General features: G+C 43.8%; 1 protein-coding gene and 1 long non-coding RNA gene across 3 annotated transcripts in view; one reads left to right on the forward strand and one right to left on the reverse strand.

Annotated features, from left to right (window-relative positions):
* Positions 1-7,425, forward strand: part of LOC141050654 (uncharacterized) — a 120,739-nt gene extending 113,314 nt beyond the window's left edge. The window contains exon 3 of the long non-coding RNA XR_012220516.1: positions 7,173-7,425. This is a non-coding gene — a long non-coding RNA (uncharacterized lncRNA). The remainder of the gene's footprint in view (positions 1-7,172) is intronic.
* Positions 1-21,461, reverse strand: part of LOC141050653 (uncharacterized) — a 45,056-nt gene extending 23,595 nt beyond the window's left edge. The window contains exons 1-7 of one of the 2 annotated variants that reach the window (XM_073547242.1): positions 21,257-21,461; positions 19,204-19,424; positions 12,499-12,828; positions 9,752-10,051; positions 7,683-7,790; positions 7,196-7,540; positions 4,959-5,264 (exon numbers count right to left, since the gene is read on the reverse strand). In XM_073547242.1, coding sequence (XP_073403343.1) covers positions 4,959-5,264; positions 7,196-7,540; positions 7,683-7,790; positions 9,752-10,051; positions 12,499-12,828; positions 19,204-19,243 — 1,429 coding nt within the window. In that variant the 5' untranslated portion in view covers positions 19,244-19,424; positions 21,257-21,461. Of the gene's footprint in view, positions 1-4,958; positions 5,265-7,195; positions 7,541-7,682; positions 7,791-9,751; positions 10,052-12,498; positions 12,829-19,203; positions 19,491-21,256 lie in introns of both variants that reach the window. The other variant, XM_073547243.1, reaches the window with a different exon arrangement.
* Positions 21,462-27,149: the final 5,688 nt, after the last annotated feature.

Raw genomic sequence — 27,149 nt, forward strand, 5'->3', positions numbered from 1 at the left:
CCATGCCAGCGGAGCAGCAGCGGGTGACAGGAGGCAGGAGCCCATTCCCGCTGCTAAAGAGAAATGAATATTCACTGCTCCCCACGCTCAGATGGGCGTGGAGAGGGGTGAATATCATTTCACTTTAATAGCAGTCTCCGGTCAGTGACAGTGCACACTATCTGGGCGGGGAGACCAGGGCCCCCCCCGCCCCCAGGGGCTCCCAGCCCACGTGGCCGCTATGCGGCAGTAAGTCAGGGCTGCTCTCCGTGCGCGCCGCCCTCAATTGTAATGGAAGAGAGAGCGTCTGATGACGCTCCCTCTCCCATCAGTCCCCTCTGCTTCTGACACACAGCCGGTGCGCGATGACGTCACTTCATCGCACACCCACTGTGTGTCTGGCAGACGGCAGCGCAGCTCCTGACACCAAAGCAGAGCCGCCGCCGGAATCAGCGTGGGAGCGAGGAGATGTGAGTATTGTGTTTTGTTTTTTTATACTGTATCTCTCTATCTATCTATCTATCTATCTCTATCTATCTATCAATCTATACCTATCTATCCATCTATCTATATATCATATTTCTATCTATCTCTATTATCTATATCTATATCTAGCTATCTGTCTATATATATATATATATATATATATACCGTACCCTATGGGGGGCAGCATTATAGCCTGTGGGGGGGCAGCATTATACCCTATGGGGGGCAGCATCATACTATCAGGATCCTGACAGCGCCGGCGTACAGCCTCCGCTGAGCAGGGACTCACCCGCACTGTAGGGACCCCTGGGGACCAGAATAGCCAGAAAGTATAGGTGCACGGGACCTTAGTGGTGAAGTTTAGCAAGCCGGCACGGGACCTACGGTCATGTGACTGCAATGGGGGCGGGGCTTAGTGTCCTGCTTTCACAGAAGACAGCAAACTCAGAGTCAGGCAAAACGGAGGTCGTTCACAGTACGGACAGCGATGTACGGAAGGGGTAAACAGACGGGAGGTCAGACAAAGCCAAAGGTCATACACAAGAGGGCGACGCGGTACCAAGGGGACGAGCAGAGAGAAGTCGGGTCACAAGCAGAGAGTCATACATGAGAGGTAGCGCAGTACAAGAGGCACAGGCAGAACTCGTAACAGGGACAGAACCGAATGAAAACCAAACAAGCAAGCAAGATATCAGGCACAAGGCACACGTACGCACAAGGTCAACTAACTCAGCCGAGGGCAGGAGTATAACTGACACTGGATCTAGGTCCAGTGAGCATTAAATAGCCGCCCTCTGCCAGGGAGAGGCGGAATAATTAACCCCCAATCAGACCAGGACGGGCCAAAGCGAAACCCCGTCCTGGATCATGACACATACCCTATGAGGGGGGCAGCATTATACCCTATGAGGAGGCTACATTATATTCTATGGTGGACCAATTTATATTCTATGAGGGGGGATACATTATATTCTAAGAGGGGGCTGCATTATACTAGATGAGGGCTGCATTATACTCTATGGAGAGCTACATTATATTCTATGAGGGGGCTATATTATATTCTATGAGGGGGCTGCATCATATTCTATGAGGAGGCTACATTATATTTTATAGTGGACAACTTATATTCTATGAGGGGAGCTACATTATATTCTAAGAGGGTGCTGCATTATACTATATGAGGGCTGCATTATATTTTGGGGAGGGCTGCATTATTTTCTATGAGGGGGCTGCATTATATTCTATGAAGGGGCTGCACTATATTCTATGAGGGGTCTACATTATATTCTATGAGGGGGCTGCTTTATATTTTATGAGGGGGTCTACATTATATTCTGTGAGGGGGCTACGTTATATTCTATGAGGGGGCTGTTTTATATTCTATGAGGGGGGCTGCCCCAACTCCTGCTACATAATTAAGACATGTACTACCTTATACCCGGATATTAGCTTGATTTACCACACAATTGGTGGTCTTGTATTTATTTCTATGTAGCTACATAGTGGGCCCCAAGAATGATTTTCTCTGGTGGGCCCAAGGTGCTCCAGTTTGACGCAGACCCCATATATCTCTCCTCTCACCTGAGTCTCTGATAGACAGCTCCAATATTCTTATATAACCCCCATATATTTCTCCTCTCACCTGAGTCTCTGATAGACGGCTCCAGGATTCTTACATAACCCCATATATCTCTCCTCTCACCTGAGTCTCTGATAGACGTCTCCAGGATTCTTATATAACCCCATATATCTCTCCTCTCACCTGAGTCTCTGATAGACGGCTCCAGGATTTTTATATAACCCCATATATCTCTTCTCTCACCTGAGTCTCTGATAGATGGCTCCAGGATTCTTATATAACCCCATATATCTCTCCTCTCACGTGAGTCTCTGATAGACAGCTCCAATATTCTTATATAACCCCCATATATTTCTCCTCTCACCTGAGTCTCTGATAGATGCTCCAGGATTCTTATATAACCCCATATATCTCTCCTCTCACCTGAGTCTCTGATAGACGGCTCCAGGATTCTTATATAACCCCATATATCTCTCCTCTCACCTGAGTCTCTGATAGACGGCTCCAGGATTCTTATATAACCCCATATATCTCTCCTCTCACCTGAGTCTCTGATATACAGCTCCAGAATTCTTCTATAACCCCGATATATCTCTCCTCTCGCCTGAGTGTCTGATAGACGGCTCCAGGATTCTTATATAACCCCCATATATCTCTCCTCTCACCTGAGTGTCTGATATACAGCTCCAGGATTCTTATATAACCCCGATATATCTCTCCTCTCGCCTGAGTGTCTGATAGACGGCTCCAGGATTCTTATATAACCCCCATATATCTCTCCTCTTACCTGAGTGTCTGATTTACAGCTCCAGGATTCTTATATAATCCTCATATATCTCTCCTCTCACCTGAGTGTCTGATATACAGCTCCAGGATTCTTATATAACCCCCATATATCTCTCCTCTCACCTGAGTCTCTGATATACAGCTCCAGAATTCTTCTATAACCCCGATATATCTCTTCTCTCGCCTGAGTGTCTGATAGACGGCTCCAGGATTCTTATATAACCCCCATATATCTCTCCTCTCACCTGAGTGTCTGATATACAGCTCCAGGATTCTTATATAACCCCCATATATCTCTCCTCTCACCTGAGTCTCTGATATACAGCTCCAGGATTCTTATATAATCCTCATATATCTCTCTTCTCACCTGAGTCTCTGATAGATGGCTCCAGGATTCTTATATTACCCCATATATCTCTACTCTCACCTGAGTCTCTGATAGATGCTCCAGGATTCTTATATAACCCCCATATATCTCTCCTCTCACCTGAGTCTGATATACAGCTCCAGAATTCTTCTATAACCCCGATATATCTCTCCTCTCGCCTGAGTGTCTGATAGACGGCTCCAGGATTCTTATATAACCCCCATATATCTCTCCTCTCACCTGAGTCTCTGATATACAGCTCCAGGATTCTTATATAATCCTCATATATCTCTCCTCTCACCTGAGTCTCTGATAGACGGCTCCAGGATTCTTATGTTACCTCCATATATCTCTCCTCTCACCTGAGTCTCTGATATACAGCTCCAGGATTCTTATATAACCCCCATATATCTCTCCTCTCACCTGAGTCTCTGATATACAGCTCCAGAATTCTTCTATAACCCCGATATATCTCTCCTCTCGCCTGAGTGTCTGATAGACGGCTCCAGGATTCTTATATAACCCCCATATATCTCTCCTCTCACCTGAGTGTCTGATATACAGCTCCAGGATTCTTATATAACCCTGATATATCTCTCCTCTCGCCTGAGTGTCTGATAGACGGCTCCAGGATTCTTATATAACCCCCATATATCTCTCCTCTTACCTGAGTGTCTGATTTACAGCTCCAGGATTCTTATATAATCCTCATATATCTCTCCTCTCACCTGAGTGTCTGATATACAGCTCCAGGATTCTTATATAACCCCCATATATCTCTCCTCTCACCTGAGTCTCTGATATACAGCTCCAGAATTCTTCTATAACCCCGATATATCTCTTCTCTCGCCTGAGTGTCTGATAGACGGCTCCAGGATTCTTATATAACCCCCATATATCTCTCCTCTCACCTGAGTGTCTGATATACAGCTCCAGGATTCTTATATAACCCCCATATATCTCTCCTCTCACCTGAGTCTCTGATATACAGCTCCAGGATTCTTATATAATCCTCATATATCTCTCTTCTCACCTGAGTCTCTGATAGATGGCTCCAGGATTCTTATATTACCCCATATATCTCTCCTCTCACCTGAGTCTCTGATAGACGCTCCAGGATTCTTATATAACCCCCATATATCTCTCCTCTCACCTGAGTCTGATATACAGCTCCAGAATTCTTCTATAACCCCGATATATCTCTCCTCTCGCCTGAGTGTCTGATAGACGGCTCCAGGATTCTTATATAACCCCCATATATCTCTCCTCTCACCTGAGTCTCTGATATACAGCTCCAGGATTCTTATATAACCCCCATATATCTCTCCTCTCGCCTGAGTGTCTGATAGACGGCTCCAGGATTCTTATATAACCCTCATATATCTCTCCTCTCACCTGAGTCTCTGATACACAGCTCCAGGATTCTTATATAATCCTCATATATCTCTCCTCTCACCTGAGTCTCTGATAGACGGCTCCAGGATTCTTATGTTACCCCCATATATCTCTCCTCTCACCTGAGTCTCTGATATACAGCTCCAGGATTCTTATATAACCCCAGTATATCTCTCCTCTCACCTGAGTCTCTGATATACAGCTCCAGAATTCTTCTATAACCCCGATATATCTCTCCTCTCGCCTGAGTGTCTGATAGACGGCTCCAGGATTCTTATATAACCCTCATATATCTCTCCTCTCACCTGAGACTCTGATATACAGCTCCAGAATTCTTCTATAACCCCCATATATATCTCCTCTCACCTGAGTCTCTGATATTCAGCTCTCGGGATTCTGATTTCTCCAGAGATTCATGTTCCCAGGTCACGTGTACTTTGAATCCTGGATCCTTGTGTTGCTCCTCGGGAATATCAAGCTCACTGGAGACGTTGTAGGTTTTGTCAGGATTCTCTGATACTTTGGTTGATGCCACTTTTTCTGTCATTTCTGCTCCACATTTCCAGACGATATTTATATTTTTAGGGTTGAAATGATCCAAGCTGAGCAAATACGTCATCATTCCTGGTTTCGATAGAATTCTATTTTTTGTCTTTGACACCTTGGGTTTTACTGAGAAACAACAAAAATAATGAGTTCTGACTTCTTCACAGCTAAGCTGAAGCGACGCCATGTTCCTTCATAACATTCCCTTATTTTTAAGATTTTGTTTCAGCAAACTTCTTGAAAGGTGTGCATAAAAGTTTTCTAAATATATATTTAAAGCTTGTGCACATAAAGTTCCAATATAGATCGGTATGGTGCTACACCTAGCATTGCACCTAGGATTTCACTGTGATTGAGCGCCTTTGCCGGCTGCCGCAGTGTTTTCTTTGACTGGTCTCCCTGAGGTCAGTGATTGTTTCGTGATGTTGGTCTACTAGGCATTGCTCCCACCTAGCCAGAATCCTACTCCACACTGATGAGGGGCAACACCCCGAAACAGCTGTCTGTGGATGGATACCTGGCCTTGGTATTTCCCTTGTCATATCTGTAAACTCGTAAAGAGCTGGATATTGACTTAAAGGGCCACTTAATATGGTGGTAATGGTGGTTTCCGAAAGGAGCCACCCCTTGGCTGGGTCCTTCCCTGGAGGAAGATCTGGCTAGTCCCGTGTTTGAGACTCTTAAATGAGGCTCCACGGACTTTATTTGCATATTCATATTTCTCAGGGAGCAATGCACCTAGGATTTCACTGATTGAGCGCCTTTGCCGGCTGCCGCAGTGTTTTCTTTGACTGGTCTCCATGAGGTCAGTGATTGTTTCGTAATATGAGAACATAGACACATTGAGAGATGGGATCTCTGTAATAAGCCATGTTCTGCTCTAGTAGCAATATTTGTCGGGAAGAGTGTAGCATGCCATGTGTAAAACCATACACAGATAGAGATCCACCATAGGCCACAGAAGTCTACCACATACCTCTCAACAGTTAACACACTTATTGCAAGACTGTTTAAGTCCTGCCCCTGTCCCCACAATGCCTTCCCAAAATGTCCTCTTTTTGCACATGTGCAGAAGCTCAGGCCCTTCTAGGATCCTTTCCACTGAACACTTCAATGACAAAGCGGACTGTTGGGATGTTCCGTAATTGGTATCCTGTTTAACCTCTATTTTATCCCAAGCCCAGCTCTGTGTATTTGACCTTATATTCCTGACTACAGTTTGCTTCTGCTCCCATTTTTTGTTATTTTCTATTAATTTCTACAAACTAGTGATTACTTTCTGTTCAGTGGGGTCTGAACTTCGGGACCTTCTCTCATCCCCCCCAAACAATAGGCTCTGAAATTTGCTGTCATAATGGACCTCCATTTATTATCTATGGGACGTCCAGAGATATCTGAGTCCTATACAGAATAAATGGAGGAAAAGTTAGATGCCAGGAACAATTTTGTACACACATCTGCCTCCTGTCCCTGGGGATTTTTCCAATCTTGGTTTATATACATTGTAGCAAGAAAACTAATAAAGCTCTACAACATTTTATTCAAGTCAAATATGTGAAATGTAGGGAGAATATTCATCCTCCATTAGTCATCTATTCTATTATTTCTAAACACTGTTTTTCGGTGATTCCTTTGTACCCCCGTTCATACTGCACCCCCATACACAAATAATACACCATTTGAAAGGTAAACTTGCCCCTTCAGCAAGAAAACAGCCAAACAAACCACACATCCACGATTTCATCACTAAATACAGTTTAAGCATTCATTTTCATAAACCTGCAGAAAGACACAATGACCTGCAGGTGGCACCTCAACTGGAAAACATTTTTTGGCCTCTACTTATCAAACCAATTTATTGTATTACCAATCTCCATATATAAATACCTGTCTGTGTTCATCATGAAATACATTTACATTTGACCAGCTTGCTCTTTCTGAAATTGCCTGCGCCCCCGACGACCAATGTGCAAAAATTTCACACGGGCCAAGCTAGTAAGTTTATAATGTATTTTATAACTTTATGTATTTTAGGTCATATAATAGAAATATCTCACCATAAATCATCTTGCAGTGATACACCTTCTCATCATTATGATGACCGGAGACCCCTCTACAGATGAAGGTCACATCTTTATGTCTCTCCATATGGGGTATGAAGCTCAGTGATGATGAATATTGACGTCCCACCACTTGTGATTTGATCACATAGGATGTATCCAGTAAACTCTCCTCCTCTTCTTCTGAATGTTCTCTCTTCTGAGACGTCTGGATCTCCTGCTCCTGTCCAGCTCTTCTTATCAGCCAGGTCACACACAGGTCCTCGGGGGCGTTATCCACTGTGCAGTACAGAGCGGCCTCCTCTCCAGCGATCAGCTTAGGAGGACCCACAATGTCACGAACTATGAATGGACCAATAAAACACCATGAAATGATAATTCTACATCAAACTGGGAAATAACATGACATTGCTGCATGGATTTCTATGTGTTTATTGTGGACATGTAGATGCAACAGGAAATAATCATATCCTGACTACATTACCTTTTTTCCTCGGATATAGTTTCCACCACAGAACACCAGCGATGATGATGATTATCAGAATAACCACAAGGATTGAACAGACAGCGATGATCCCGGCCGAGCTTCTGTCTGCAGAAATGGAAGAATAAATTACTATAGAGAGCAGAGACTTCTACAGAGTCAGTATCGAAGGGATTATTAATGTTGGCGTAAGGTTCGGAGATCCCATCACATTATAATCAGGGAGGGTTTTACCTTGGAAACTTTATTTTTAGGGTCTTAGAGGTCTTGGTAGTTGGACCCCAGAGTATCAGAAAGTGATGGCCTCATTTATCGATAAGTCATTACATTTACATTGTAAAGACGGGAAAACCCAATATGGAGGAATTTTGAAAATTTTTGTTTTAGATTTCTTTTATGTAATCCTCTATTTAAAGCTATTATTGGCCGAACTATCACTACCAATTTTTAACGTTCTGGTCAAACAGCCATAATCTGATAACGGCGCACACATAATAATTGCGTTCACAGACTATAATGGGACCGGCAGCTCAACGTGGTCTTCTACAGTCAGACTCTGCCCGGGCCCCCTTATAAGAAATAAGGACCTCTCTGATATTTATACTTTGAAGACCAATATAATCCCTGTTCACATTACATACGGTAATAATATATTGTGAGAAGCAAAAAACTTCCCAATAAAATTTCACTTTTAATTAAAAAACAAGAAAACCAGCTACACATGATTGCGAAAACATAATGCAAAAATATGAAATGTTTAATATGAAGATGGATATACATTATAAAGTGGGTAAAGTACCGTAACATTTGTCAGTCAAATGAAGAGGGAACTGAGCTAAAATATTCCCTAGTTTTAGATCCATTCCCTACCAAGGGAAAAACACGATCTACCTGCAGATATAGGGTCAATCTGCAGGTAAATAGCAGTAAATCCTGCCTGGTCGCCTTACTGAAAGCTACAGAGCGTAAATTAACTTATTTTCTCCTGGGAGCTGCTGGCTGTCAGTCAGAGGTGCAGGCATGAAGTGGCTACCGTCACTGTAGTGTGAACGTGGCTGTAATCACTCCTCTGTACCTTGATTGACAGCCTGCCCTGCAGTGAATGTTCAGCACATCTGTGTAGGGCAGACCATCAATCATTGTGCTGGAGAGTGATTACAGACTCCTCCGCTCACAGTAAAGTGAGTGATGACTGTTAGCACTCCATGCACTCCCTTATGACTGAAAGCCGGCAGCTCCCGGGAGGATATAAGCTAATTTCTTTCCTGTAGCTTTCAGTGTGACGGTCAGGCGCTAATTTAATGCTATTTATCTGCAGATTTACTCTATCTGCAGGTAGAATGCATTTTTTGACATGGCAGACTCCCTTTAAATAGGACACCTAGGCTCCTTATTAGCTTCCCAGTAAGCCCTCTCATTAATCTGCTGGCCAGGTTCCCTAGTTAGCTGTTTAGTTAGATCGCTGCCTCGCCAAGGCTGTTGGATCCCTACGTGGATGGTTGAGCTATCCTTTACATTTTGCAAGGTTTTGCTCTTTCCAAGTCTGGAATTTGCACTTATAACTACATATCCACCCACACTTATTACATGACACCCATCCATCCCTTATATCGCAGCTTTACATCTTTATAGTTGTTCACAGCCTTCTCAGCTAGATTCAATGAGAAGTGGAGACATAGCTCCCATTCCTTTTTTATACCTTCTTGTTAAATATTAAGTTTGTGGAAATAATATCAAATCACTGTGACCAGGGCAGACTTGGACACGCAGATAAGATCTACTGTGGGCAATTCTGAGATAATCCTCAATCTGTAGGGTGGGTTAGAATGAGATGACTGGAATAAAGATCCACATGAAGATTAACTAGAGATGAAACTAGAATTAAGATCTATATAACTAACAAGGATAAGTGATCATTTTTTTTAACTGGAATAACATTAAAAATCTGAGTTTGGAAGAAATAATTCTGAAAACTACTAACAATAAAAAGTGTCTAAAAAACACAAAAAGAAGGTCAATAAAACACACGATTTTGATATTTGGAGAGAGAGATAGTAACGGTAGCTTACCCATATATATTAGTTGGAAGTGTACCTGGAGAGGATCAGTAAGATAAAAATGTCGGACTCTACATGAGAAGTTCTGCTCTCGGTCCTCCTCAGTGGGTGTGATGGTCACCGTGCTGTTCACACTGTAGGTTCTGTCCGGGTTCCTCTGGGGATAATCCACAGTAACATCACTCAGCCTCTCTGAGCCCCTGAACCATTTAACTTCAATATCTATGGGGAAGAAGCCAGTGGCGGAGCAGCGCAGGACACTCTCCTCGTTCACTACAACTGTTCTATCTGTGATTGTCACCAGTGGAGGAGCTGAAAAATGCAAGAATAAAACATCAATAATGTATCAACATATGTGACTGTATATGAAGAATCAAGTCCAAATGTTGGATGGATGATGGAAATGATGGCTCTGGAGTTTGTTTAATTCATAATCAAGTGTAACAAAAATCCTGAGCAAATTTTTTAACTGACAGTCCACATCTACCTTCTACCATCTGCCTCCACCGTCCTCTAACAAAATCCGAGCTGGTTCTTCAGTGCAGACAGTAACTCATAGCTAGCAGACAGCACCATCCGAGCCTTGTTCATGCTACTTGCCAGGTCCTACAAGCAGGGCTGGACTGGCGATCTGGCAATTCTGGCAAATGCCAGAGGGGCCTGTCTGGTCGTGGGCTGACTTGTCTGCTACATTGCTAATGGAATCGTTGTTCTCAAGACATCCATACTGTTAAGAGTTGTGATGGAGCACAAAGTTGCTGACTCAGTCACTTACCCCAGCAGGCCACGGGTCCCCGTCCCCAAAAACCAGATGGGATAAATTTCTAATATTACCCTGGATGGAGGAAAGGAAGATTTACTACAAGACCAGTATTTCTAATGATCCCCGTGGCCTGCTGGGGTAAGTGACGGAGTCAGCAACTTTGTGCTCTATCAAAACTCTTAACAGTATGGGTGTCTTGAGAACACTGATTCTTTTAGCAATGTAGCAGACAAGTCTGCCCACGACCAGACAGGCCCTTCTGGCATTTACCAGATGGCTAGTCCGGCCTTGGTGCCAGAAGATAAACCCCATGAAACTGCTTGGTCCAGGCTGTATTGGCCTTGCTGACCCAGGTCAAGGAGACAGTAGGGCACAAGATGGGAGACTGCAGCTGAAAAGGCTACTTATCCAGCAGGTTACTGGGACGCCACATCAATGCAAAACAAGGTGGTGATTACAGAAAGATGAGCAACCTGGGGGTGACATTGCCTATTTGGTAACTAGTTCCTTCTCAAAAGTGAAAAGTACCTCAGACTGTTTAGAGGAAGACATATTTTCATTCCTCGTTGAGGAGATCATCATAGTCTGCGTGGTTAGGAAAAGACACCTGTTGTCAGTGATACAGAAGGAAACCGCCTGTCAGAAAGGAGAGGCAAAGTCATACTTAACCTGGAGTGTGTCTCCCACTGCCAGAATAAGGTCCTCCTAGATCAAGAGCAGCTAAGAATCCTGTTTGAGATTAAGTCTGAGGTGTTACTCAAGTATTTGGACTGGTTAGTAGGAGAAAAGGTCTTGTCTGCAATAGCTCTGCCTGGGGAATGTTCTTGAAATGCTGAAGCAGATCCATGGGAAGAGACACTTTGTCTCTTGTGAGACAAGGTCTGCAGTTAGGAGAAGAAGTCTGCTCAAGCAACATGTCAAAAGTGGCTGAAGAACACATTTAGGTGAGATGGGCTGCAAACACTCCATAAATTTAACTACTGATTGGGAACGGTTGGTTAGGTTACTTATGGCCTGGGTCAAAGATGCAGATGGGGGGATAAGGCACTGTACACATAGGGAGCCTGGCTGAATGCAAAGCAATAATTTGTTAAACTTTGATCGCACTAAATAAGTGATGACTGCATTGTGGAGGATCTGGAGAGTGGATTTCCCAAGCAAAAATATTTTGTGTTTGGAAAGAAGCCAAAATTAGTTCAGAAGAGCACCTACTGGTACCCAGGAGGTATGGAGCCGAATAACCTCAGGACTAGGTCTCTCAATGATGGTGGTGGCAGGGAAGCAGCTAGATATTCAGGCTTGAGACTTGTTGAGTGCAAAAGAGCTAGGACAGGATTAGATGATGCAGATGAGAGAACAATGAGGAGAGAGATTGGAGCTCAATAGAAAAAAATGAGGTAAAATATGACTCCCAGAGTATATAGCTTGAAAAGATATTTATTGGTTGAAGGAAGCCCCTGAGACCACCTGAGCATAGAGAAGCATCAGGAGATCTGGTCTAGGAGCAGTTGGAATGAAAGAGGTACACTTACACTAGCCATGAGAGAAGCTGTGGCCTGAAACAGTTGGACATTGCATGGTGACTCCTGTGTGGAGGTCGTGAATTAAGGCCAACAAAAAGAAAAGTACTGTAGGTAAGCATAGGTGACACTATTGGTCTAGGAGCTCACCCCAACAACAGGACCTTCCATCTTCTCAGGAAATGAATAAAGGGCCCCATACAAGGAGCAAGGAGAAAACACAGGCTGCCGGCAGATTACTTAGAAGAGTAACCCCTGGAGAAAAAATAACCAAGGGGGAATAAAAAGAGAAGGAAAAACAAATACTGACCCCAGGAGGGACCATGTTGGGTAAAGGACCATAAGCCTAAGATATTAGAAGGGTACAAAAGTTTAATGATGGACTTTTGATGTTATATATAAGTACAAAACAGTCCTACTTAGTTGGGTGAGTGCAGTTGGTTATTTCTGATTCAGCTCTGTTATTGCGGCCTCACCTCCAACATCCAACCAGAGCCTCTTCTCCCTCCTCTCCGAGTTATAGATCACTGAGCACTTGTATCTTCCACCATCGGATATTCTTATATTAGAAATAGTCAGGTTAGCTACCCCGGTTAGTAATTCTTCTGTGCTCAGAGAGTGTCTAGAAGAATTTGTCCTCACAGTTTTGTTATAGCTCAGGATTTCCTTATCTAGGAAGTACCAGAATATTGTGAGATGATTGAGATCTACAGGAGGATTGTCCACTGTGAACAGACAAGGAACCCAAGCGTCAGATCCCAGCCTGGCAGCATTTGTGGATGGTCCGGTCAGCTCTAGTGACGACACTGTGGACAATAACAGATATAGTCCATTACTGAAGAAAGTATACATCACAAACTAATGACACATTCCATTCTCTTTCACATTAATACAAAGACTGTAAATATTAGTGTTTCCTAGCACAGGCGTTAGGAATATTGTTTTGGGTTATGTTAAGGTTTCCAAAAATTGTGAAGGCAAGAATACTGCAGCCAATGGAAACAACTGAAACAATGACGACGTATATAAGCGAGTAGAATAAATACAATTCTGTGTCATACAGTGGGGCAAAAAAGTATTTAGTCAGTCAGCAATAGTGCAAGTTCCACCACTTAAAAAGATGAGAGGCGTCTGTAATTTACATCATAGGTAGACCTCAACTATGGGAGACAAACTGAGAAAAAAAAATCCAGAAAATCACATTGTCTGTTTTTTTTTCATTTTATTTGCATATTATGGTGGAAAATAAGTATTTGGTCAGAAACAAAATTTCATCTCAATACTTTGTGATATATCCATTGTTGGCAATGACAGAGGTCAAACGTTTTCTGTAAGTCTTCACAAGGTTGCCACACACTGTTGTTGGTATGTTGGCCCATTCCTCCATGCAGATCTCCTCTAGAGCAGTGATGTTTTTGGCTTTTCGCTTGGCAACACGGACTTTCAACTCCCTCCAAAGGTTTTCTATAGGGTTGAGATCTGGAGACTGGCTAGGCCACTCCAGGACCTTGAAATGCTTCTTACGAAGCCACTCCTTCGTTGTCCTGGCGGTGTGCTTTGGATCATTGTCATGTTGAAAGACCCAGCCATGTTTCATCTTCAATGCCCTTGCTGATGGAAGGAGGTTTGCACTCAAAATCTCACGATACATGGCCCCATTCATTCTTTCATGTACCCGGATCAGTCGTCCTGGCCCCTTTGCAGAGAAACAGCCCCAAAGCATGATGTTTCCACCACCATGCTTTACAGTAGGTATGGTGTTTGATGGATGCATCTCAGTATTCTTTTTCCTCCAAACACGACAAGTTGTGTTTCTACCAAACAGTTCCAGTTTGGTTTCATCAGACCATAGGACATTCTCCCAAAACTCCTCTGGATCATCCAAATGCTCTCTAGCAAACTTCAGACGGGCCCGGACAACAACAGGCTTAAGCAGTGGGACACGTCTGGCACTGCAGGATCTGAGTCCATGGTGGCGTAGTGTGTTACTTATGGTAGGCCTTGTTACATTGGTCCCAGCTCTCTGCAGTTCATTCACTAGGTCCCCCCGCGTGGTTCTGGGATTTTTGCTCACCGTTCTTGTGATCATTCTGACCCCACGGGGTGGGATTTTGCGTGGATCACCAGATCGAGGGAGATTATCAGTGGTCTTGTATGTCTTCCATTTTCTAATTATTGCTCCCACAGTTGATTTCTTCACTCCAAGCTGGTTGGCTATTGCAGATTCAGTCTTCCCAGCCTGGTGCAGGGCTACAATTTTGTTTCTGGTGTCCTTTGACAGCTCTTTGGTCTTCACCATAGTGGAGTTTGGAGTCAGACTGTTTGAGGGTGTGCACAGGTGTCTTTTTATACTGATAACAAGTTTAAACAGGTGCCATTACTACAGGTAATGAGTGGAGGAAAGAGGAGACTCTTAAAGAAGAAGTTACAGGTCTGTGAGAGCCAGAAATCTTGATTGCTTGTTTCTGACCAAATACTTATTTTCCACCATAATATGCAAATAAAATGAAAAAAAAAAACAGACAATGTGATTTTCTGGATTTTTTTTTCTCAGTTTGTCTCCCATAGTTGAGGTCTACCTATGACGTAAATTACAGACGCCTCTCATCTTTTTAAGTGGTGGAACTTGCACTATTGCTGACTGACTAAATACTTTTTTGCCCCACTGTATAATATCATGTAATATTTCCATAGTGAAGCATGTAGTAAAAATGACAATCTCTTATGAAGCTCAGTCATAGAGAGTCTTATGTCTTTTTGAACACAAGCTAAAGGAAGTGTCCTTTTTATTTTTAAAAATCTACTATAATTTTTTTGTTATGATTCTGCCCCCAACACATGTGATAGTTTGCAGTGCAGGGAGCTGTTGCCATAATCTATTGGAGATAACGCGTGCCGTGGTCTGTTGAATGTCTGCCACATCTGATCATTGAAATTCATTAAGGTGTCCACAGTCGGTCAACAGCTATTCGTCCCAAATCCCCCACTCTCACCTACAAAGCTCGTGACAGTTGTGTACCACCCTACATCGCCTCCCACATTATTTTTACCACTCTACCTTTGCTCTCTGTTTTGCTGTTGACCTAAGACTAACATCCTCGATAATCCAAACCTAACATTTCATCTCCAGATCTCTGGCATGCACTATCACGGACAATGTGGTTATTTCTCAGCAGTGGTATATCAAGAGTCTAATGGGCCCTAGTGCAAAATTTGGACCTGGGCCCCTACCTTCATTTTGGGTCCTTGTAGCATTCTAAATCCTTCAAAGACATATGTATTCCCCCCCAATAATGTAGTAATGTCCTGCATACTATACTAATGTCACCCATCCTGGGTCTCTTCCTGGTATAATGTGTTTCATCCAGGTCCTATTTTGGTAATAATGTCACCCATCCTGTGTCCCTTCTAGTAATAATGTCCCCCATCATGTGTCCCTTCTAGTAATAATGTCCCCCATCCTGTGTCCCTTCTAGTAATAATGTCCCCATCATGTGTCCCTGCTAGTAATAATGTCCCCCATCATATGTCCCTTCTAGTAATAATGTCCCCCATCCTGTGTCCCTTCTAGTAATAATGTCTCTCATCCTGGGTCACTTGCAGTTATAATGGCTAACATCATGTGCCCCTTCTAGTAATAATGTCCCCCATCCTGTGTCCCTTCTAGTAATAATATCCCCCATCATGTATCCCTTCTAGTAATAATGTCCCCCATCATGTGTCCCTTCTAGTAATAATGTCCCCCATCCTGTGTCCCTTCTAGTAATAATGTCCCCCATCCTGTGTCCCTTCTAGTAATAATGCCCCCCATCATGTGTCCCTTCTAGTAATAATGTTCCCCATCCTGTGTCCTTTCTAGTAATAATGTCCCCCATCATGTGTCCCTTCTAGTAATAATGTTCCCCATCCTGTGTCACTTCTAGTAATAATGTCCCCCATCTTGTGTCCCTTCTAGTAATAATGCCCCCCATCATGTGTCCCTTCTAGTAATAATGTTCCCCATCCTGTGTCCCTTCTAGTAATAATGTCCCCCATCCTGTGTCCCTTCTAGTAATAATGCCCCCCATCATGTGTCCCTTCTAGTAATAATGTCCCCATCTTGTGTACCTTCTAGTAATAATGTCCCCCATCATGTGTCCCTTCTAGTAATAATGTCCCCCATCCTGTGTCCCTTCTAGTAATAATGTCCCCATCATGTGTCCCTTCTAGTAATAATGTCCCCATCCTGTGTCCTTTCTAGTAATAATGTCCCCCATCCTGTGTCCCTTCTAGTAATAATGTCCCCCATCCTGTGTCCCTTCTAGTAATAATGCCCCCCATCATGTGTCCCTTCTAGTAATAATGTTCCCCATCCTGTGTCCTTTCTAGTAATAATGTCCCCCATCATGTGTCCCTTCTAGTAATAATGTTCCCCATCCTGTGTCACTTCTAGTAATAATGTCCCCCATCTTGTGTCCCTTCTAGTAATAATGCCCCCCATCATGTGTCCCTTCTAGTAATAATGTTCCCCATCCTGTGTCACTTCTAGTAATAATGTCCCCCATCCTGTGTCCCTTCTAGTAATAATGCCCCCCATCATGTGTCCCTTCTAGTAATAATGTCCCCATCTTGTGTACCTTCTAGTAATAATGTCCCCCATCATGTGTCCCTTCTAGTAATAATGTCCCCCATCCTGTGTCCCTTCTAGTAATAATGTCCCCATCATGTGTCCCTTCTAGTAATAATGTCCCCATCCTGTGTCCTTTCTAGCAATAATGTCCCTCATTCTTGGTCAATTGCAGTAATAATGTCCCCCATCATGGCCCCTTCCAGTTATGATGTCCAACATACTTGGCCCTTTCCTGGTGTAATGTCCTCCATCCAGATCCCCTTCCCGTAATAATGGATACACATCCAGGTGAAATAGATGCTGGCGATGGTGGGAACCCCTAGCACGGGCCCGGTCATGGTTGTGACTGCGATAGTTAATCCATTTCTCAGTATCCACAGTTTAAATTTTCACTGGCCTATCACCTCATCTCATTATTCTAATTATTCCCTGTTCTCATTTCCTATCTTGTCCTCAGTATCTGGTCCCTCTGATCATCTGCTTCCACACCCGCCATGCACTCAGTAGCACTTTGGTCTTAGGCTACTTTCACACTTGCGTTTTTGCGCATAAATGCGCATGCGTTTTTTCCCTATATTTAACATGGGTGCGCATTGTCATGCATTTGTATGCACATGCGTTTTTTTGTAGTGTGCGCCCAGGTGCACAAAATGCATCCTGTTGCATTTTTTGTGCGTCTGACCTGTCTAAAAAAACCCGCATGCGCACGAAATTCACCCAAAAACACATTAAAGTCTATGGGAGTGCTGACGTGTGCATGGTCATGCGCACATCAGCGCAAAAAAAGCATGCGTTTTTTTGCAAAAACCATGCGCAAAAACAAGAAAACGCATTAAAAACGCATGATGTGCTTTTATGTGCGTTTACACTGCGCACGCAGCGCAGCGCAAAAAAAACGCAAGTGTGAAAGTAGCCTTACACAGATTCTGGCTGATGACTGACTTATCCAGCGTTATTTGAATATCCCTATTTATGTGTTATATCGATGGCTGGGCCGCACATGACAAGCACTTTTCTACCTTTTTTGTCCCCCCCACCCCCTCATAGACTGTAAGCTCTGGTCCTCACTCCTCTTGGTTTGTGTTTTTCTGTAATGTCTGCCATTGTCTGTACAAGTCCCCTCTGAATTGTACAGCGCTGTGGAATATGTTGGCGCTAGAGAAGAATGATTATTCCTATATTATTATTATCACTGACCTGTAAATACTTTCTTAGGGTAAGTTCACACTGGGCGTTTTTTCAGCATTTTTTTTCTGCAGCAAAATCTGATCTCTTGGCAGGAAAGCTACAGAAAAAGCATGTTTCCTGGTTTTCTTTGCATTTTCGCAGCGGTTTTGGAACGCTAGATTTCTCTCTTGTGGATGCTGATAAAGTTTAGTGTTGAAAAACAAAGTCCTGCTCCATAGAATCAGATCTTGGCACAAAAAACGCAGCAAATCCTGATACCTGCGTTCTTGGTGCATTTTTTCACCAACCAATCAAGTCAATGGGTGAAAAACACTGAAAAAACACAGAAAGAAGTGACATGCTCTGTGTCCAAAAAAACATGCAAAGCACAAAATATTGATGACAAAAAACCAAAGTGTGTGCGTGAGATTTCTGAGATCTCATAGACTATGCTGATACTGTAAAACACAGTTGAAAATTAGCATAAAAAAGCAGCAAAAACGCCCAGTGTGAACTCAGCCTTAGGATATGTGCAAACGTTGCGGATTCTATTGTGGATTTTTCCGTGCGGATTTTGCTGAATCCGCAGGTAAAATGACCTGCGTTTTACCTGCGGATTTTCTGCAGATTTCCTGCGGATTCCACCTGTGTTTTTACACCTGCGGCTTCCTATAATGGAAGAGGTGTAAAAACGCTGCGGAATCCGCACAAAGAATTGACATGCTGCAGAAAATAAACCTCAGAAAATCTGGGCGGAATTTTCCACAGCACGTGCACAGCGGTTTTTGTTTTACATAGACTAACATGGTGCTGTACACCGCATGAGATTCTGCTGCGGATCCGCAATGTGTGCACATACCCTTAGTGTGGGAGATTTACTTCTGGTTATCAGCCCCTCCCTATATTATCCTATTTAGGTCGGGATCACACATGCGAGACACACGGCCGTCTCGCATGTTAATACCCAGCACTGCAGCCGGCACTTGGATCGGAGCGTGAGGCCACATAACAATAGAAACATAGAATCGTAGAGTTGGTCGGGACCTCCTGGGCCATCTGGTCCAACCCCCTCCGCTCCCGAGTGCCAGCGGCAGTGTCAGGTATTAACATGCGAGACTCGGCCGTGTTTCTCGCATATGTGATCCCGGCCTAACTCCAATTATGGGATTAATAAAATCACAGGAACATCTAAACCAAACCATAAACAGTTAATGCAGAGTCACGCCCAAACCATTACACCTGTCTTATTACGGTTCTCGGTGTATTAGGAAAGTTCATACAGAATCCGTATAATATAATGTAATATATCGGGAGGAATCGTGATCCGACCGCCTCCGTCCAGAGATAAATTATTGGGGTTTGTTCTCACAAACCTTCATGTGAAGAGAGAAGGGGAAGCGCTGACCTGAGAGAGCGAGGAGCAGGAGGCTGAGGAATCCCTTCATGGCCGCGCAGTTCTTCTCCTGTAATTTCTCGCTGTTCCCGGGATTCCCTGAAATGATCCGACTCTTCACAGATCAGATTTTCTCCTTGGTCTCTGATTCCCAGGGCAGATATGATCCAGCTCACAGCGAGGCCGACAACACTTCCCAAATAACTTCCCAAATATCTTTCACTTTCTCTTTCCTATTTGGGAAATCAGCATTAGGCCGGAGTCACATTAACGATTTTAAAATCGGTCCGATTTTGTTCCTGCAAAGTCAGACGAGTATAATGCGAGTGTCAAGCGTTTCTCATGCGAGTGCAATCCGATTTTTCACACCTGGTATCTGATTTACATCCGATTTCAGTGCGATTTTAACACGAGCTTTTACATAAAACAATTCTCTATGTCATTTACACATCGCTTTCAGAGGAAATATTCTTCAAAACACACAGACACATACAGGGGCTTCTCACAAAATCAGAATATCATCAGAAAGTGAATTTATTTCAGTTCTCCAATACAGTGACTCTCCTCTATTCTATAGAGTCATTACACACAGTGGGATCTATGTCACGGGGTTATTTCTGGTAATGTTGATGATTATGGCTTACAGCCAATGAGAACCCAAAAGTCATTATCTCAGGAAATTAGAATACTTTATAACACCAGCCTGAAAAATGATTGTAAAATCCGAAATGTCCTCCTGAAATGTATGATCAGTAAATGCACTCAGTACTTGGTCGGGGCTCCTTCTGCATCAACTACTGCATCAATACGGCGTGGCACGGAGGCGATCAGCCTGTGGCACTGCTGAGGGGTTATGGAAGCCCAGGTTGCTTTGATAGCAGCCTTCAGCTCATCTGCATTGTTGGGTCTGGTGTTTCTCATCTTCCTCTTGACAATATCCCGTAGATTCTCTATGGGGTTAAGGTCAGGCCCCTTACCAGCTTGAGAATACCAGCCCCCAGCTGTCTGCTTTAGCAAGGCTGGTTGTAAAAAATGGGGGGACCCCACGTCTTTTTTTTAATTATTTATTTAAATAATAAAAAAACAGCGTGGGGACCCCTCTATTCCTGATAACCAGCCTTGTTGAAGCTGACAGTAGGGGTTGCAGCCATCAGCTGTGAGCTTTGCCTGGCTGGTTACCAAAAATGCAGGGGAACCCCATGCTGTTTTTTTAATAAAATTATTTATTTACAGCACAGGAGCGGATGATGAATACTCCCATCAGCCGCTCCTGTGCTCCGTTATTAGCAGCAGCAGGTGTCGGATGATGGGAGCTGTAGTCCCATCAGCTGACACCAGTGACCGGAGGTAAACTTTATACCTCTGATCACAGCTGAGCGCTTACGATGTCTTTTGACAGCGTGGGAACCGCGGCTCTCTAACAGGCAGGGATGATTTCACTGTCGATCCGAAGCGGTGATTGCCGCTCAGTCATGCACATGACAGCATTGCAAACACTGGATGTCTGGTCGGGGCTCGGGTCCGGGTACTGTTCTGGTGCACAAGCACAAACTTTTTGTAACTGTTTGGCTGAACCTGCCGGACCTGAACATCCAGGTGTCCGCCCGTCTCTACACATGTGGGAAATGTTACATATTAAGTATTTTCTGTGCCATATCTCTGTGATTTAAGGGCATGAAAATTTAAGGTTGGAAAATTGTGCAATTTTCACCAAATTTCCATTTTTTTCACAAATAAATGCAAGTCATATCAAAGAAATGTTACCACTATCATGAAGTACAGTATGTCACGAGAAAACAATCTCAGAATCACTGGATCCATTGAAGAGTTCCAGAGTTATTACCTCATAAAGTGACAGTGGCCAGAATTGTAAAAATTGGCCCGGTCATTAACATGCAAACCACCCTCGGGGGTAAAGGGGTTAATGTTTTTAAACCAAAACAGTAAGGTGCAATAAATACAAGAGCCTCAAAAGCTCATGCCACCACATGTAATATACTATCAGTAGACACACAGTGTAGATTTGTAACCACAGTAAATAAAGTGCATAATGAGTTTATGTTACCAGGGACTGCTGCATCTCCCACCCTAACGCGCGTTTCGCCTATTCTTCGTTTCCGGGGGCCTGCTCAAATGGATAGGCTCATGATTATTTAAAAAGCCTGTGAACCAATCCGAAAATGCCTATGCTGACATGTGATGTTTGTGTCAAGTGGCGGCTAATCCCGATAATTAACATCCCATGCCGTCATGGCTGTGTAAACTGAACTGCTCCGGGCCAATTTATTAAATTCTGACCAGTGTCACATTATGTGGTGATAACTCTGGAACGCTTCAACAAATCCCAGTGATTTTCCGATTGTTTTTTTCGTGGCACATTATAATTTATGATAATGGCAAATTTAGGTCGATATGTTTTGTGTTTATTTATAAAAAAATATCAGAAACTTGACAAAAATGTAAAAAAAAATTGCCATTTCCAAACTTTAAATGATTATCCCTTTAATCCAGATAGTCATGCCACATAAAAACATTCATAAATAACATTTCCCACATGTCTGCTTTACATCAGCACCATTTTTAAAACTCTAGTTTACTTTGTTAGCCTTTTAGGAGGTTTAAAAATGTAGCAGTAATTTTTCATTTTTTTCAGGGAAATGTACAAAATTTATTTTTTTGAGGGGCCTATCCAGGTTTGAACGGACTTTATGGGTCCTAGATATTGGAAAACCCCAAACGTGACACCATTTTAAAAACAGCGCCCCCCCTGACATACTGAAAACTGCTGTCAGGTAGTTTATTAACCCTTCAGGTGATTTTCAGGAATTAATTCAATGTGGTACAGCCGGAATGAAAAAGTGTTTTTTTTTTACCACCTAAATGTCGGTAACTTCTGAACCGACCGCTAGAGACGGGAGACCGACCCTAAGGCCGCTATTTGGCCATGAACTGCTATGGAAAACATCAGGACCACACAATCATAGTCTCAGTGAGTCAATTAGATTAAAGCGGAAGCCCCCACAATCTATTAACCATTTATTTGATGTAGTCACTTTTGACAGCAGCAACCAAGGGGTTAAACAGATATGGACGGTGCCAACGCTGATCGCTTGTGAATTGATACAGCAAGTTGTCAGCTATAGTGGACAGCCGACAGCTGCTGGATTGTCACCTGTATGGGGATGACATTCTCATATACATTAGGTCAGTAAAAAGACGTATTAGCGGTCATTGAGGGGTTAACAATACGCGCCTTTACTTGCACCCTGTGGGGTTTTTCTACTTGAGCATAAGCACTTTATATTCCTGTCACGGAGCGCCACCTGGTGGTTTAAGAAGGATGTTGATGGATGTAATAAGGCTGGCTAGTAACTTTCTACTCACCTGATGTATTCAAGATTCTTGTTTTCAGAATATGTGCCATTGTCTTCATTTATTGGATACATTTTTTTTTTATTTATGATGAATGATAACCTTGTACAGAAGTCTATATGACAGGCTGTTACTGTTGGTAGTGTTTCTGTAAGCACAAGCACTTTATATTATTACTATTAGGTGCCATTTGGTGACCTTAGCTATAAATGACGGCTCTGTTGCAGGCATATAACCCCCATTTTTATGTATTCTTAAGTATATAACCTTGCTGCGATGTATACCCTTTAAGAGTTACTCAAGCCTCCCTTTTCTCCTGTACCTATTCCCGATTTTTATTTGATACTTTTTTTTAATCCATATATCAATAAAATATATTAAATTTTATTTAATTCTATACGTCACTTCTAATTGTTTGCTTTCATGTACCCAGTATGGGATTTATGGCAAATAATCTTTTGCGGTCGTCTATGCTAATATAGAAGTGCTGCTCATTCATGAGCAAGTGCTGAGGATGACTTTCTTATATACTAATTGCATATTTTATTGCATTTTTAGTACTTTTTTTCATCATTCGTCATTCTTTCTGCTATAATCATTATCTCTTTGGTTACTTTGATAAAACATTTATTGATGAAGTTATCCTGAACTATTCATAATCTCTAAAGACCTTTTAAGACTGGTTCACGCAACTGCTGGAGTGTTCAGTAAAATATAGCGCCTTGCTAACACATGCTTTAGCACCAGCTCTTACCTTGCACTAGAGTCAGCTCCATCTAATTACCTTCCAAGCAAATCCTGTCTGCTTTCTAATCATCAACTATTACTGACAAACTCAGACCAGTGATTCTCGTTGCTATGTGTCTCTCACCTCTGTTGTGTCAAGCCACAAGTTGCGCCTTCATGTATATCAGATGTTGTTCACACCTTTGTCTCTGCCAGCAAGGTACCCATTTATATTATTCTATGGTGTCCACACTTGTAACTCTTCTGTTTCTGTGAATCTCTACTGCAATATACCCGATTGCCTTACATCTACTATTACTTTGTATAAGTGCATTTCTGTTGCAAAATACATGATTGTCTATACATCTGCTGTTTACTGTGTATAATCATAACTCAGTGACAAGATATCAATTACCTTATACATTTATGTTGCTTTTTCTGCTGCATCTGGTGCTTCCAGCTGTGCTTGCTCATCTCCATCCTGAACAACCTGATGTCACTATTGCTGTCTGGCAAATCCATTACCATTGTATCATCACCTCTGGAATATGTTGATCACCCTGACCTACAGCCTAGAGAACCCACCTCACCAGGTGAACCCATAACACTTAAAAGGAGCCTCTGCCACCTAAACTCACTTCACAATGGCAGCAGTTGCTTATGTTGTTCCAAGGTTCTTAGAAAATGTATAGTTCAGGTCTAAGATGCCAGTTTACACCATCTTATTGATGATTGTACAGCAGCTCCTAAAAGGTAAAACTCTAAACCAAGACTATATCTGCTGTCTGCCTTAAATCTTGACTTGCAGATATTGATTTCAAATACAACCTCTGGCTTCTTGCCCGTTTAGGCCTTTTTCACACATCAGGTTTTCGGCGTCAGGCGCGATCCGGCGCTTTTGACTAAAACCGGATCCGGCGAAATGCAATGCCGGATCCGGTTTCCCCCCCATTGACTTGCATTAGAGCCGGATCGAGCCGGATGGCCATGCGTTTCATCCGATTTTCGCCGGATCCGGCAATGTGACGCGATCCGGCGTCTGGAAAAAACGTCTACTGTAACGTTTTTTGTCTCCGGCGAAAAAGCCGGACACGCCGGATCCGGCGTGTCCGGCTTTTTCATACAATGAAAGCCTATGAGCGCCGCAATGCGCCTGATCCGGCGACAGCCGGATCCGGCGGCCGGATCCGGTTTCTTTGGTCTGAGCATGCTCAGTAGCTCTGCCCACAGGACATATATAAAAGCAAGACAATGGGACCCTCAGCCACACCCAACATGCCACCCAAGCCAAGAACCAGGAGCAGGAGAAGGCAGCAGACATCTGCAGCAGCAGCACCATCAGCACCACCCCAAATGGAGCAGCATGCTGAACAACGGGAGGGGAGTCCAGCAGCAGATGAGAGACGGTAATTATCAAATTCCCCATTCCTCCAAACTAGGGCTATGGAATATCAAGATATTCATTGGCCCTTTGTTTCTCTTTATTCAACAGCCGCCCAATAGATGCAGCAGCAATGGCAGCAGCAGAAACACCACCCACAGCCATGGAGTCTGGCCATGAGGAAGACAGCACATCTTCTGGGAGCCCTCCCTCGCATCGTCAGCGTTTGACGGTAAGTTTTTTTTTCCAAAATCCATCATCTCTGTAATATATGTGTATTCATTGCTTTTTATTTCAAAACAGGAATCACAAGATGAAGAGGAGCTCCCAGAAGAAGAAGGAAGGGGTGGACAGACACTTGGAGTGGGCTCACAATTGGTAAGTTTTTTGCATCAAACGCAGAAACACAACATCACACTACACACAACACATAGAAAAGAATGTTATGCAGACCACACACAGCAAACAAATGCCTACATCCAAAGACATAACATTTTTTGTTTTCTTCTCTAGTCTTCCCAATCTGGTGCTCGGCCAAGAGGTCCTCGCAGTGCCTCCCAGGGTCGTCGGCGACAGCAACGCGGCGGTCACCAGCGTGTAAGTATAAATATTTTTGCTTTGTTTTTTTTGCACTTTTTATTTCATTTCTTTTGTGGAGGCTAATTATGTTATTTTTGTCTTTTTCTTTAACAGCCTTCACAGCGTGCTCCCGACTCTGACGGTGAGGATGGAGGGATTGATGTGGACCACCTCATCGATCTCATCAGAGAAAGGGAGCCGCTCTGGAATATGGCTGACCGCCGCCACGCTGACCTGATCGTTACCCGACGACTCTGGGAGGAAATCTGTTCGCTCCTTGTGGACCGCTGGGAGGACCTCGAAGCTCGGGCCCAGATTAAAGAGCGTAAGTATATACAGTACCGGTTGCTTGATTTAAACCAGTGTTTCCCGAACTCCAGTCCTCGTGGTCCCCACGGATCATGTGTTCAGGATTTCTATTTACTTTGGAAATCCTGAAAACATGACCCCTGGGGACCATGAGGACTGGAGTTTGGGAAACACTGATGTTGTATACTAACCACTTTGTCCTTTCTCGTTTCAGGGGAGAGAATTGTGAAGCGGTGGCGGTCTGTGAGGGATCGTTTCAAGAAGGAGTTCAATAAAGAGATGCGGGCCCCGAGTGGATCTGGAGGACGCAGGAGCAAGTACAAGTACGCACGAGCCCTGTCGTTCCTCCGGGAGACAATGCTCACCAGAAGGTAAATATTACACACCACATGTGACAAAAAAATGTTTAGATGTAACTTTTTTTTTTCAGCCAGGGCCATACCATGTCACTATTTTAATTGTTTTTTTTTTCTCTTTATTCCACAGCACGGTGAGCAGCACTCGGGAGCCTGCACGATTGGACCCTTCTGAGGCGATCCCTGAGGAGACCGGCACCGAGGGACACTTCGACCGCCCCGGTACATCTGCACCTTCCCAGCCTTCCCACACATTCGACCCATCTGTCCCATCCACCAGCACAGGAGCATCGTGGCCGCCTACATTACATGAAGCTGCTGGTGAGGAGATCGCTTTCCCTTTACCCCACCCTTCTGCCCCTGCCACCTCTAGTACACCTGCGGGTACTGGGCGGCAGCGGCAGAGGGGTCAGGAAAAGAGTTATGCGCCAGAGTTCTTGCATCTGAATGCATCTTTCCAGAACTGTCTAAAAGTCTTGTCAGAGCAAATCTCCGCAGGCTTTCAGCAGATCAACTCCAGCATTCTGGAGGTGAAGACACTTCTGCAAACCATGCATTCAAAGCAAGTTCTTCGCCAAACCACACCTTTTTCAGGTCTGTTGTGGAGCACATGGCAACACTATCTCCTACCCAGCAGATGCATGTAATGCATTCGTGCCACGGTGCTCTACAGCAGGTTACCTCCCAACCTCCACCTCCCACCACTGTAGTTCCTCCACCTGCACCCCCTCCAGCCACTTTCCATCCTCCCCCTCCTATTACATCTGCACCCCCTCCAGCCACTTTCCATCCTCCCCCTCCTATTACATCTGCACCCCCTCCAGCCACTTTCCATCCTCCCCCTCCTATTACATACCAGCAACCTCCCCAGTACCAGCAACCTCCCCAGTACCAGCAACCTCCCCAGTACCAGTCATCTCCCCACTTCCAGCAACCTGCCCCGTATCAAACTCCTTCCCCGTACCAAACTCCTTCCCCATACAACTTTCCATCAACATCATCTGCTCCTACAGTCCCTGCCCAACCCTCCACTCCACCACCCACCACCTCTTCTGCCTCCCACATGTCCACCCATTCTGTAGCTTTTTCCACACCATCACCTCTAACTGTTCCTTCCCCACTACGATCCCAATCCTCTCTCCACACTCCCAGTGTCGAAGTGTCCCGCAGCCCCTCCAGCAGTATTTCCACCCCACACTACACAGATTTATGATGTGTTTTGTAATAAAAATGCC

The sequence above is a fragment of the Dendrobates tinctorius genome, unplaced genomic scaffold (genome assembly GCF_039654945.1).
Source record: "Dendrobates tinctorius isolate UK_male_01 unplaced genomic scaffold, ASM3965494v1 ptg000152l, whole genome shotgun sequence".
NCBI classification, from domain to species: Eukaryota; Metazoa; Chordata; class Amphibia; order Anura; family Dendrobatidae; genus Dendrobates; species Dendrobates tinctorius.